Raw genomic sequence first — 12,527 nt, 5'->3', positions numbered from 1 at the left:
GTGGTATTTTGTCACCTTTCCTTTTTAATGTGTATATGCATGTAATAAATGCAATACAGGATGTATGATAGGCTATACTCTCATTAATCACCTTATGTAAAATGATTTGGTAATAATTTGCCCATATAGTGCTGGGTTACAACAACTTTGGAAGGTTTGTTCTCAGTACGATGTGGATTTCGATATCTTCGAATCTAATGCAAATAAGGGCAAAGTGTGTGATGAGATTAAATATCTTGGCCATCGTATTGTTAATGATTTATCAGATGATAAGGACATCAACAGACAATATATGCTCAGGCTAATGTGCTTGCACGTAAATTTGGCATGTGTTCTGCTAATGTTAAGGTAGCTTTATTCAAAGCATTATGTACACCACTATATACTGCCCACTTGTGGCGGTCCTATAGAAAAAAGAACATGCAGAGACTGAATGTAGCGTATAATGACGGCATGAGATTGCTTCTAAAACAACCAAGATGGTGTAGTGCTAGTCAAATGTCTGTTAGTGTTGGTGTGCCTACTTGTTCTGCCCTAATAAGAAACCTTATTCACCGATACATGTGCAGAATGTCTGTCTCTGAAAACAGAATTATACAAGCGTTAGCCCACAATGATTTTAGCTCTGTCAGGTATATATCTAGACTGTGGAGCCATTGGCGCTCCTGTTTGTATATTACAGGTGAATGTTGTTGACCTTTTATTAATGAATATGAATTGTACTGCATATTTATTGCTATGTTTGTAAATATCATTTTTTTAATGTACTATGAACCTTCCATTTGTGGCCTGAATAAAGTCATTCTTCTTATTATTATTATATTATTGTACCAATAATACATTACAGTGCATTGTTTTAAGCTGGTGCGGTGCTTTGCACCAGGGAATCCACAAATAACCGTTTCAGCGGTGTGACTTGAACGCCACACGATGGAACGGTTTGTTTTCGTCACATGACAGGAAGAAGCTAGCTATGTGTTGTACGCTCGCTCTACGCTTTTAGGAAGTGTCTAAGACACAACTCTGAAGCTTTGAAATACCACAATATCCATTTATTGAAGAATTAAGTGTGTTCTCAATTACAATGCACGCGCGTCGTGTTGCTTTTCGGTCGGATTTATCGCCAGCTGTCTGTTTTCGGCTGTAAATAATCAACCTTCGCAAGCTAGTTTTAGCAAAGTGGCTAACGTTAAGTAGGATCACAACCTTGCCCTGTCCGTCACCACAAACACGCTGTCTGCTGATGGAAACAGCTTTTCAATAAACCTGTCAACGTTAGTTAATGTCGGAACAGTGGCTGGCAGTCCGCAGTGTGCACTTCGTGTCCCTGTAGACATGTCCTGAGTGGGTTTGGACACGACATGATGACCACCTCCTGGCAGAGGACTTTGGCTGGCATGATGCAGAGCTAACGTTCCAACGGTCGTCTGGCGGTGAGTCACAAACATTACTTTAACGTTAGCTGTAACGTTAGTAAGGTCATGATACGATGCTGCTTTGGATGCTAACTTTAGTTGAATACCCTAAAGTTACTGTCACTCTGCCAACGCTGGATAACGTTACGTGAAGGCTGTCTTTGGTCAAGTTAACTAACTATAATGCTGTCATGGAGACACGACGTCAGAAAGCTTCAGTCTGGTGTCGGCCGCCAAATTGTTGCTAATTAAATTAGCCTAGTTCTCTAGCTCAAAATTAAGAATACCAGTTATCCCTAAACAATAGCTAGCTAGCGTTACACTTCGTTAAAAGACTTCACACAGACTAAAATAGCGTGGACAAAGACACGCAACTCCCTAATAGAACTAGCTAGACTTGAGTTGGCTTTGGTGTCCTCAGTCAGTATCAGGAATGACCATAGTCATATCACATGAAAGCCTGTTGGTCAGTGTTAACTTCGGCTTTTTTTAGGCACGTGCATCATGCCTTGTATGATGACATGTATCGACAGACTAACAATTGAGTCACACTGTAGCATGTACAGTACCTACTTGTGGTTTTGAACAAAGTCACTTTTTAAAATGCTTGATTTTAGAATTGACTTTGATGTAAATGATGGCCCCCCCATACAGGAGAACAGAATGTATAGCCTAAAGACAGAGTTCAGATCAACTTAACATTTACGGAAACCACTATATCTCTACAGATTAATAAGATGTATGTCCGGTATTTATTAGACATTGAACTTGTCCCCTGTGAGGTCTACAAGCGAGAGGCTGGTGCTTTACCCGCCTCAGCATCCCTGAGCCAGCAGGATGTTGGAGGGCCTTGTTGCCTGGGTGCTAAACACATACCTGGGGAAATATGTCAGCAACCTGAACACAGATCAGCTCTCCATCGCCCTTCTGAAAGGTAATTACATATGCTTCTAGCTTTCTGTTTCCATTTGCAAAGCATGCTGCAGTGTTCCAGATGTTGGAAGGTGTTTTCCTCTCCGTCCTCCTCCATCTCCTCCTGTATTAAATCAGCTTGCATAGACTCAACACTCAAAATGTTTGTGCTTAACTCTATTGAGTTATACTTACAGGTGTTTTCATTATTTTGTCCACCCCATTCATATCAATAAGGAGGCTAAATAACACAAAGCTGCTTCCAAATGATCATACAGTTGAATCAACAGCTTCCTAAAACCGTTTAACACAAACTGAACCATAGAACCATCATGAAGGGAGGATTTATTGGATTACACTGCATTAGTTTCAGCTAAGTGGAGCCAAAAAAACAGACCACTTAGTGTATGTTAAGGTAGGAACTGTGTTCAAACATTTAAAAGCAGTGGTGTGAGCCTTTACATTGGACAATCCTCCGCTCACTGTGCAATGAACCCGTTTTTACAACTTGAATTAGTTTAATTGAAATCTTGAACAAGCTGTTGGAAAGGGGAGGCAGCCCAAGCTTGAGTGTTTGTCTGCTTCCTTCCATTCCTCAGGTGCAGTGGAGCTGGAGAACCTCCCTTTGAGGAAAGATGCCCTCCGAGAGTTTGACCTGCCGTTTGAAGTTAAAGCAGGTGAGACACACTAACTGATGACCTCACAAAGTTTAAACACGACTAACAAGTTACCCCTATTTTACCGGGCGCTGCGTCCCAGAAGCGTGCGTGAAGCGGCTCTCCACTCCGCTAAAGATACGCGCCAGGTCTATTTTTACGCGAGCCCCGGGGGCATTTAGACAGCAGGCAGGAAGTGAAACAGGAGAGCATTCAGTCAATTTACCAAAAGACAAATGTCAATATCTTAACTAGGTCCACTTCTTCAATCAGCTACCAACACTGCTGCTATTGTTTGATTCAGTTGATCTAGTTTAAGTTCACCACCATCAACCTAGCAGCTTGTTTTATTTCAAGCTCTTGGCACAGTACATTACCTGTGTTTTACATTGTGCCTGAGAATAGAAGATATCCAAAAATGTTCGGTGAATAAAGCAAGGTATGTTGGAGAGGAGTTGTGCAACAGGTTTAATTTTGATGGACCAATCTCAACAAAATGTCTACTTTTTTAAATGATATTGCCTTAAAAGGTCAGTTCATGCAAATCACAAAAATCCTACAGATGAGCGACAAATTAAAGTAAGTAAAATATATGTATATAGTGCTTTTCACAGATAATCACAGAGTGCTTTACATAAAGCATACAGTATGATACATATTAAGACACATTGCACAATTAAAATCATAGAGTAATGCATACAAATAAAATAAAGTGTGGAGAGGTCATCCAAAGGCCTGTTTAAAAAGGTAAGTCTTCAACTGAGTCCACAAAGACAGCAGAGCGTATTGGAGGAGGCAGAGCGTTCCAGAGTCTCGGTGCTACGGACTCAAAAGAACGGTCCATGGGCAGCCCAATGGAACAAAATGTATGGATCAGGCTGATTATACAGCACATTCTCCTTTTAAAGACAGAATCACTGTAATGTCGCGCTAACACAAAAATCATCATGTGTGACACCTGGCCGTTGATTTGAATTGTGAAGATATGTGAAATCAGCAAACTTGTTTCTTTCTGTTGCCATTTTCAGCTGTAAGGTTTAAAGATACATAGGTAAACACTGAGGTCCCACCTATCTGTGGTCGCTGCTGCAGGGCAGGTCTCTGCATTATTTGTACTATAAACTGCTTTAAATTGTATATGGTTCCAGGTTGATTTATTGAAACCAGACGGACTCCTGGAGAATTCATTCCAGTCAGCTAGAGTAACACTTGCATGTAGGACATTAAATGGTATTTTCAAAGACAGTATTACATATGGGCAGTTTTGGGATGGCTAAAAAAGTGACTGTTTGCTTGGAAAATTCCACCACTAAAGGGTAGGCTAAACAACACCACAATTGCTTTAAATAAGTTTGATGTATGTTTTTAAATTCTATCTTCAGTTGCTGCCATGTGCATTTTGTGCCTGTGCCTGAACAAAAGACGCACATACACACAAATGTTGAATAAGTGAAATACTCGAGATTCAACTTCAATTCTTTTAAAAAAAATTAATACTCACACATTGACTTGGTCAGTGTTCTGCCAGGCCAGCTCATTTTCTTTTGCTCTTGCAACTGTATTGCTCTTTTTGTTTTTTAAATATACGTTCATATTCCGCATAAGCATTTATTAATATTTCAAACTCCACTACAGCTTTTTTTGTCCTGTCGCCATGATGGGTCATGTCATCTGTATTCCATTGATGAGGGCTTTTTATATGCTCGTGCATGCCCTTGTCCCAGGGTTAACTTAAGTGATAGACGATTGACCTCATTCTTATCACCTGTTCTGAAACAGGACACTCATCAGAGTTCAGGTTTGAACTCAGAGTTAAACTGGCTTTCTTACCCCTCAGTCACACATTGTGGTAATCTTTTGATTTAATACAATAAATATATTGCATATTGGACCTTTTATTATTTCAGAAATTGAGTTTCAGTTTGTATGGTAGAAAAACAGTTGTGCATAAAGTGGTAACATGCGTTGGCATATAAGGGGAGACGCTAAAGCATTTATTGCTTTATTTTAAACAGGGATAAGATAGTGTAAGACAATACATGTATTGCATCAGATATAGCACAATGCTAATTTGCTAATGTTGTCTCTCAGCGTGTATATAGTGCACATGTATATAGAAAAATCTAATTCCACAAAACACTAATAAGTACACCTGTAGGATAGACCAGGGTGTAAACATTCAGAGAGGCATGGTCACACCTAATAACAACATGACTCTTTTAACATTAGTTTTAAACGGACTAGAACTAATACACTAGTATTTGTGAGGAGAGCACTCGTTGGTGAGCAAAATAATCCATTTGTGGATTATCTTCTTTGTTTTATTTCATCATGAGCTGTTAGAATATTTTTTTAAGGGTTAGGAGAGCTAAACCATGCAGTATCTTATAAAGTAAAGACACATTGGTCATAAAACAATATTCTAAGCTCAATAAGTTGTATTTTTCATTTGCAATAATGGTATGAGTTTGTTTCTTTTTTTCCAGTGCTTTAAGAGCTTGTTTGAATGCTCAGCCTGGTTAGCATACTGCATGATAAATCCATTTAACAGCTTCATTCTGCGTACTACTGATTATGTGCTGTTTGGGAACTTCATTGCTTTGAGCACATGGTGACAGTCCAAGGGCACTAAGATGAATATATCCACATTATTGATCATTATCCTCAGATGCTGCCTATAAGACCTATGGGAGGATATTCCACCACATTGAATTTGATTATATGAATATTGTGAAAAAACACTTTTTTTTACTGTTGCTTTATATATTGCTTTGTACTCAGTAGTGTCTTAGATTAGACCATCTCCAGATTGTAATGCACGCTGTCTGTTAAAAATGGTAAGTCTCAAGAACAGGCTGAGCTGTTTTTTGTTACCAGGCATTTAGCTGTTGTCACGGGCTCATTAGTGCTGCAAACACATTTCACAAGAAGACACTCAAACACAAGTTAGAAACACTTTTCATCACTAGCAATGAATGACAAGGAGCATGGTTTGCCAGGCTATAACTCATTGAGCTATTTAAATGCCAATACAACACTTCCAGCACATAATTAAAAAAAGATTATCCAAAACATCTGTGGAAGCTTTACAAATGGCCTCTTATTTGGCGCAGAAAAACCCGATTTGGATGTTGTTTCAACAGAGATGAGCAGGCTGTTTCCTCTTGTGTGATCCATGCATCATGTTGTCTTTCACCAGGTTTCATTGGAAAGATTACTCTCCAGATCCCTTTCTACCGACCTCACAGTGACCCATGGGTCATCTCCATGTCCCAGCTCAACCTGATCATCGGCCCCGCCCAGCTTCTAGACTATGATGGAGAGAAGGAGAGAGAGGAGGAGAGAGAGCGCAAAACACGCCTCCTCAAGGCTCTCGAAGACAAATTCAAAGTAGGTGGATCAATACTACAGATTATAAATTGTGCTTTTTGTATGGTAAGGATAAAAAAATTAAAAAAACATTCATCAATCAATTAAGTTTTCTTGTCTCTAATGAGCATCACAGCCTCAAAGTGACACTAGAGTAGCTACACTCTTGTGCATCATATTATAGCACACATCCTCTACACCAGCCTAGATTGCCTGGAAATGAAGGGAACCTATGTGAGATTGCTGTTCACTGACTACAGTTCAGCCTTTAACACTATAGTTCCTCCAGGCTCGTCACAAATCTCAAAGGGGACACACCTCTTCCACCCTCATCCTTAACACCAGAGCACCTGAGGGCTGTGTTCCTACTTAGCCTGAATGGAATGGTCCTCTGTTTCATAAACCAAATGTTCCGCCTCTGTGACAATGGGACAGTGAGATTGGCAGTCAAGGCTCCTTAGGGTCACCCCTAATTGGTTGCTTTTTTTACAACAGGGGTCATCAACTACATTTTTCCAAGGACCAGAATTTTTCTAAGCTGTCACTCCGGGGTCCAGACTTTCAAATCAAGAAAAACAAATGTCAAAGAGCCTGAAGCGAAAAGTTGACATGGAAAACCGCAGCTTTAATGAAGAATGGACTGATAGTAGGCTACGCATTTGTTTAGTCATCCTTCACGTGCATATTAAGTAGCCACATAGATTTGTTTTGGTCTTATAATATATCCATGGATTTACCACTCCAGCGGAGAGGATGGTTTGTTTAGCCAGCAGCTAAGTTTACAAGAATTTGTCCAAATTTCAAGATTCCTGGCAAACTAAGATTAACAGTTAGACTACAAACCCACATCTTTCATTTTAGCTTGTTTGTAAAAATTCACTAGGCTATTTGCAGAGTAGCGCGCTGTGTTTGTGTAAAATGGCTCAATGGACGAAAGTGGACTGCGCGGACAGAGCAGATTGAAATATCGCAAAATTTCTACATGTTTATGCCTGTAGACTGGTAAGTGTAATTACCAAAGAATCAAAAACAAACTCACAACAACCGTTCACATTTACTCATACGATGACCAAAAAGTGATCAAAAACACAAATAACACAATTAGGAATCAAAAGGCCTCCCCACAAATTCCAGCCAAGCTGCTGGAGCTCCACACTCATGCCACCACGCACACACAAATGCACAGCAGCCACTGACACTGCTCAAACCCTTAATACTAGCAGCAACTACCTAAAGCTAAACGAACTTGAACGTTACTGCTACGGTTATGTGATGCTAGCTAGTTTGGCTTCTCGGCCACCGTTTACTAACTGGTCCAAAAAATGCTGACGTAGATGGCTAGCTGTCAAAGAATACGCCCAACAGGGATTGGCTAAAGAATATGACAATCAACAACATTGTCTCCTGTTTGCTTAAACAGCAGAGAGATTCACTAGAAATTCTGAAGGCCTCAGAGTAGATTGTTCACCCAGAGACAGCACAGGGGGAAATCTGAAAACGCTCTAATTAATGAAATGCAATGGAAGCCGCAAAACCGAGGGAGAGAGTAGCAATGAAATTACAGTGATAGACTTGTGGGAATGGACTTTGTAAAAAAAAAATATATATATATATATTTATTTATTCATTTATTTTAGAAATTAATATGGCCTCCAACAGGACTCCATGTTGCCTTTGGGTGCACCTTGTTAAACTAATGGTGTATTCAGTTGTGCCTTGTGAACTCAAACTGTTATTGTAAAGTACCCTTCTGCCATCCAGTGGCTCTTATTGTGGCATTGCTGTCCCTGTTGAATTTTTATTTTTTATTTAAAGAATCGAATTGTGACCTTAAAATCCAAAGTCAAATTGAATCGTGACACCCCTATTCTGAACTATTGTTTCTATTGTGTTCTCACGATGAAAGCACAGGTATCAGGTTGTTCTCGTAGCAGAAGAAAGGGTTTACATGTCTGAATTGTCTTACTCAGGAAAACCGACAACCTTACCTAAACTGAATAATGGAATTGAATTATGTAGCTTGGCCTTCTTCACTTACTATATTGTGTATAACTTATATCATTCTCTGCTATCTGCACTTTTATCTTAAAGGTTCTTTGTAGTTGTAGTAGATGTTGTGTATGTCTTCATGTTTATATATATATATATGTGTGTTTGTGTGTGTGTGTGTGTGTGTGCATATATATATATTTATTTAACTATTATATTGATATTTAACTAAAATGCATGATGGTATGTGTTTGGTTCCTGCAGAGTGAGTGTGAACAGAGAGGAGAGTCTTACTGGTCTTCTGTCACTGCTTCAGTAGTCACCAGGATTGTGGAAAACATTGAGGTAAGCCATCCAACATTAGATACCAGAGCTGGGACTGTTAAGCCCAGGTCATACCAAAGATTTGCAACGAGACAAAACCGTTTTAGAATCTTGCAGAGAAAAGTTTTAGCGCTCTGAACTGGCCCGTCTCAGCTTGACTCAAACCAGCTGCGACTCAGCTCGTCAAGTCTTCAGAGGCCTGTCTATAATCCATTTTATTTCTGTTACAAACTGGTAACTGATCGAAATGGCAGAGTTTTGTCTCATTGGTGTGAACTGGCAGGTTTTAGAACGCTGCAGACCGGTGCATTGCAAGTAGTTGCATGTTTTAACTTGTCTCGTTGCGAATCTTTGGTCTGAACTAGGCTTTAGAAACAACACATATATTCTATGCATCAGCTTAAACAGTCCCCCCCTGTAATGTACAGTACCAGTCAAAAGTTTGGACACACCATCTCAATCAATGGTTTTCATTCATTTTTATTATTTCCTATATTGTAGATTCATATTAAAGACATCAAAACTATGAAGGAACACATTTGGAATTATATAGTAAACAAAAAGTTAAGTAATTATAATAAGTAATTAAACAATATGAATATGGTTTATATTTTAGATTCTTCAAAGTGGCCACCTTTTGCTTTGATGACTCTTGGCATTCTCTCAATCAGCTTCATGAGGTAGTCACCAGGAATGGTTTTCCAACAGTCTAGAAGGAGTTCCCAGAGGTGCTGAGCACTTGTTGGCTGCTTTGCCTTTACTCTGCGGTCCAACTCATCCCAAACCAGCTCAATTGGGGTCGGGTGATTGTGGAGGCCAGGTCATCTGACACAGCACTCCATCACTCTCTTTCTTGCTCAAATAGCCCTTACATAGCCTGGAGGTGTGTTTGGGCTCATTGTCCTGTTGAAAAACTAATGAACTAATGTCCCACTAAGCACAAACCAGATCAGATGGCCTGTCGCTGCAGAAGGCTGTGGTAGCAATGCTGGTTAAGTGTACCTTGAATTTTAAATAAATCACCAACCGTGTCACCTGCAAAGCAAACCCTGAAGAAGTAAAAAGCTTCCAGATGTCAGGACAGTAAACTTCCACTCTGCGTTCCTGACACTGCAGTCGGCCAAATAAATCATTTAGTTTTTATTGTTGAGTAACAGACGGACTTTGATTTGGTTTGTCTGTAGCTGAAGATCCAAGATGTGCATCTTAGATTTGAGGATGACGTGTCCAACCCAGAGAAACCGTCTTCCTTTGGGGTTTGCATCAACAACTTTTCTGCTCAGAACCCCTCCAAAGAGACGGTTAGTGTTCACTCAAAGCATGTGAAATCACACTTCATTACTTTTCATTTGGGCTTTTAGTGGATAGGAAGAATTTATAAAGATTAGTGATATTAAGAACAGGTGCTACAGTAGTCAAAATTCATTTTTTAACCAAAACCCTTTTTCTAGGTCAGTAATCTGGAAGTCTTTCTAGTGATAACTTAGTATGTTATACCGTATTTATCCTTATTATCTTCATATTGTGCTTGATTCAGGACTAGCACAGGTCTTTGCATGAGATTGTCTTTGTATTTGCAGATGCAGAAGCTCCTCCGACAAAAGCAGCTGGAGATAGAAGACTTCAGCGTCTACTGGGACACAGAGTGTGAAATGCTGGGAAAGCTGCCCACAAATCAGATCCAGGTCAGGACAGTTAAGAATAGTAGAGCTCAGTTCTGAACTTTATTTGAGTTTAAGTTTTCCATTTCACTTTTTGGCTTTGTCTTTTTTTTTATAGCTGAGCAGTCTGAACCGTACAATAGAGTCCTTCCTGTTACTGCACACAGCACGGCATACAGTATTGAATGATTGTTGTTTGTATCTAGGGTTAGAACAGGCATGTTTTACTTCCAGGTGTTGTACAGTGAAAGACCACTATGGTTTCTACCACTTTAGATTTAATCCAATAGACAAACTATCAATACGTCCACGGACCAGAGTTCTGGGACTGCCCTTGTTTGCTCTTCCTCAACAACCGTATGTGTGCCTTAGTAAACTGAATGTGGGCTGTGAGAACTGAATGTTGAAGTATAGAGAGTTACATTTTCAGTGAGGATCAAATACAGTTTCAGAGCAACTGAATTCTATTTCATAACATTACATTCCATTTCAAGTTTACTGGATTTCAGTTTGAAACTAATAAATTCAATTAAAATTAGGTGATTCCGATTCAGTTAAACCAAACAAATGATTCAGTTTTAAATGACACACATTTATGCCCATAGGCGTCCACCTGTCTGAAGGAAATACATTTACCCACATGACTAAAAACACTATAATAAAGTCATAATGTCGGTTTAGGTATATTTGATAATTGAATGTCTAAGCATACCTGGTAATGAATCATTCTTTACTGAAGGTGGAGCTCTTGTACTTTCAGAGCTTTGGAACCTGCTCTGGAATGATCTCTAGACCTATATGAATAGTGTGATTGTTTTGTACCTGTGCAGGATGCCATGACCCAGTGTATGCAGAGCCGTGAGCATCAGTACATCTTTGAACCAGTGTGTGCCTCCGTGCTGCTCAGACGAAACACCTCCAAGGAGCCCCTGAGGTCCCGACACACCCCACGCATTGAAGGCCAAGTTCAGCTGGAGCCCATGTCCCTACGCCTGTCTCAGGTCTGTACCAACACCTGACAGCCTTCTTTAGTTCAGCTGGAGCCCATGTCCCTACGCCTGTCTCAGGTCTGTACCAACACCTGACAGCCTTCTTTAGTTCAGCTGGAGCCCATGTCCCTACGCCTGTCTCAGGTCTGTACCAACACCTGACAGCCTTCTTTAGTTCAGCTGGAGCCCATGTCCCTACGCCTGTCTCAGGTCTGTACCAACACCAACATGTCCCTACGCCTAATCCAAGGAAAACTGCTAAGTCAGAAAACATAAGGGCTCCGGGGAATAAGCCTCCCAGAGCTAGGTTAGTAACAAGCATTTCTGAGCCATGAGTGCACACAGATGGAAAGAGAGAGGAGAGATGAGCTCAGTGTGTCAAAGGAAGGAAGTCCCCCGGCAGTCTAAAACTATAACAGCATAACTAAGAGCTGGTCCAAGCCAAACTGAGCCAGCTCTGTAAGGGTTGGTAGATGAATCGGACTACTATGAAGAAGCAGACTCCTCCCTCTGACGCAGCGCTCTTTAATTTACTCATTCATTCTTTCAGTCTGTAGCAGGCGCATTAGTGCATTTTTTTTCATCTGCATGAATAAAAAAACAGGGTTGGTTTATTAACTATGTTAGGCAGACTATAAGAGGTTTTTTCTCTCGAACATGGCTTGTCCTTTGGTTGACGATCCCGTTGATGAAGAAGCTGTATTACTTCACAGGGAGTTAAACATGATATAACAGATGATATTGAGGCCCCGACTAGACGTATTTTCATTTCCAGATAACCTATTTGATCGCCTATTTGAGCGTTTTTCCTCACAGTCCATCAGATATATAACCTTATCCGTCCTCATATCACTAGCGTCCACCAGTTTTCACCAGTAATATTATACTTGTGATGAAATATGAAAATATTACACTATATTGGAACATACGCATTGACTCGAGCAGCAATTTTCTCCCATGCCAATTCTCGCTCTTTTGCAGCATCAGCCGTGTTGCATTTTTTACGAAATATATGTTAAAACTCGCTGTATGTGCACATGAGTATTTCTAGTTCCAGAGGGTTAAAATACACCGACCAGTTTGTTTGTGGTTGTTGCCATTGTGAATCGTAGTATCATGGCTCCGTTCATGCTGTCTTTTTATTGTGGTGGTGCACACGCTTAACTCTGAGTCAACCTACTCTGAGTAGATTGAACTCTAATCAGCTGTTCT

The 12,527-nt window shown here is 40.1% G+C and overlaps 1 protein-coding gene across 5 annotated transcripts in view; it reads left to right on the top strand.

Annotated features, from left to right (window-relative positions):
* Positions 1-961: 961 nt before the first annotated feature.
* vps13d (vacuolar protein sorting 13 homolog D) overlaps positions 962-12,527 on the top strand; it is an 81,396-nt gene continuing 69,830 nt past the window's right edge. For 4 of the 5 annotated variants that reach the window (XM_078255989.1, XM_078255990.1, XM_078255988.1 and 1 more), the window contains exons 1-8: positions 962-1,433; positions 2,175-2,349; positions 2,927-3,004; positions 6,183-6,373; positions 8,606-8,686; positions 9,850-9,966; positions 10,246-10,350; positions 11,157-11,327. In XM_078255989.1, coding sequence (XP_078112115.1) covers positions 2,253-2,349; positions 2,927-3,004; positions 6,183-6,373; positions 8,606-8,686; positions 9,850-9,966; positions 10,246-10,350; positions 11,157-11,327 — 840 coding nt within the window. In that variant the 5' untranslated portion in view covers positions 962-1,433; positions 2,175-2,252. Of the gene's footprint in view, positions 1,434-2,174; positions 2,350-2,926; positions 3,005-6,182; positions 6,374-8,605; positions 8,687-9,849; positions 9,967-10,245; positions 10,351-11,156; positions 11,328-11,468; positions 11,526-12,527 lie in introns of those variants that run through there. The other variant, XM_078255991.1, reaches the window with a different exon arrangement.

The sequence above is a fragment of the Sander vitreus genome, chromosome 7 (genome assembly GCF_031162955.1).
Source record: "Sander vitreus isolate 19-12246 chromosome 7, sanVit1, whole genome shotgun sequence".
Lineage (NCBI taxonomy): Eukaryota > Metazoa > Chordata > Actinopteri > Perciformes > Percidae > Sander > Sander vitreus.
This window is presented reverse-complemented; position numbering and strand designations above follow the sequence as displayed.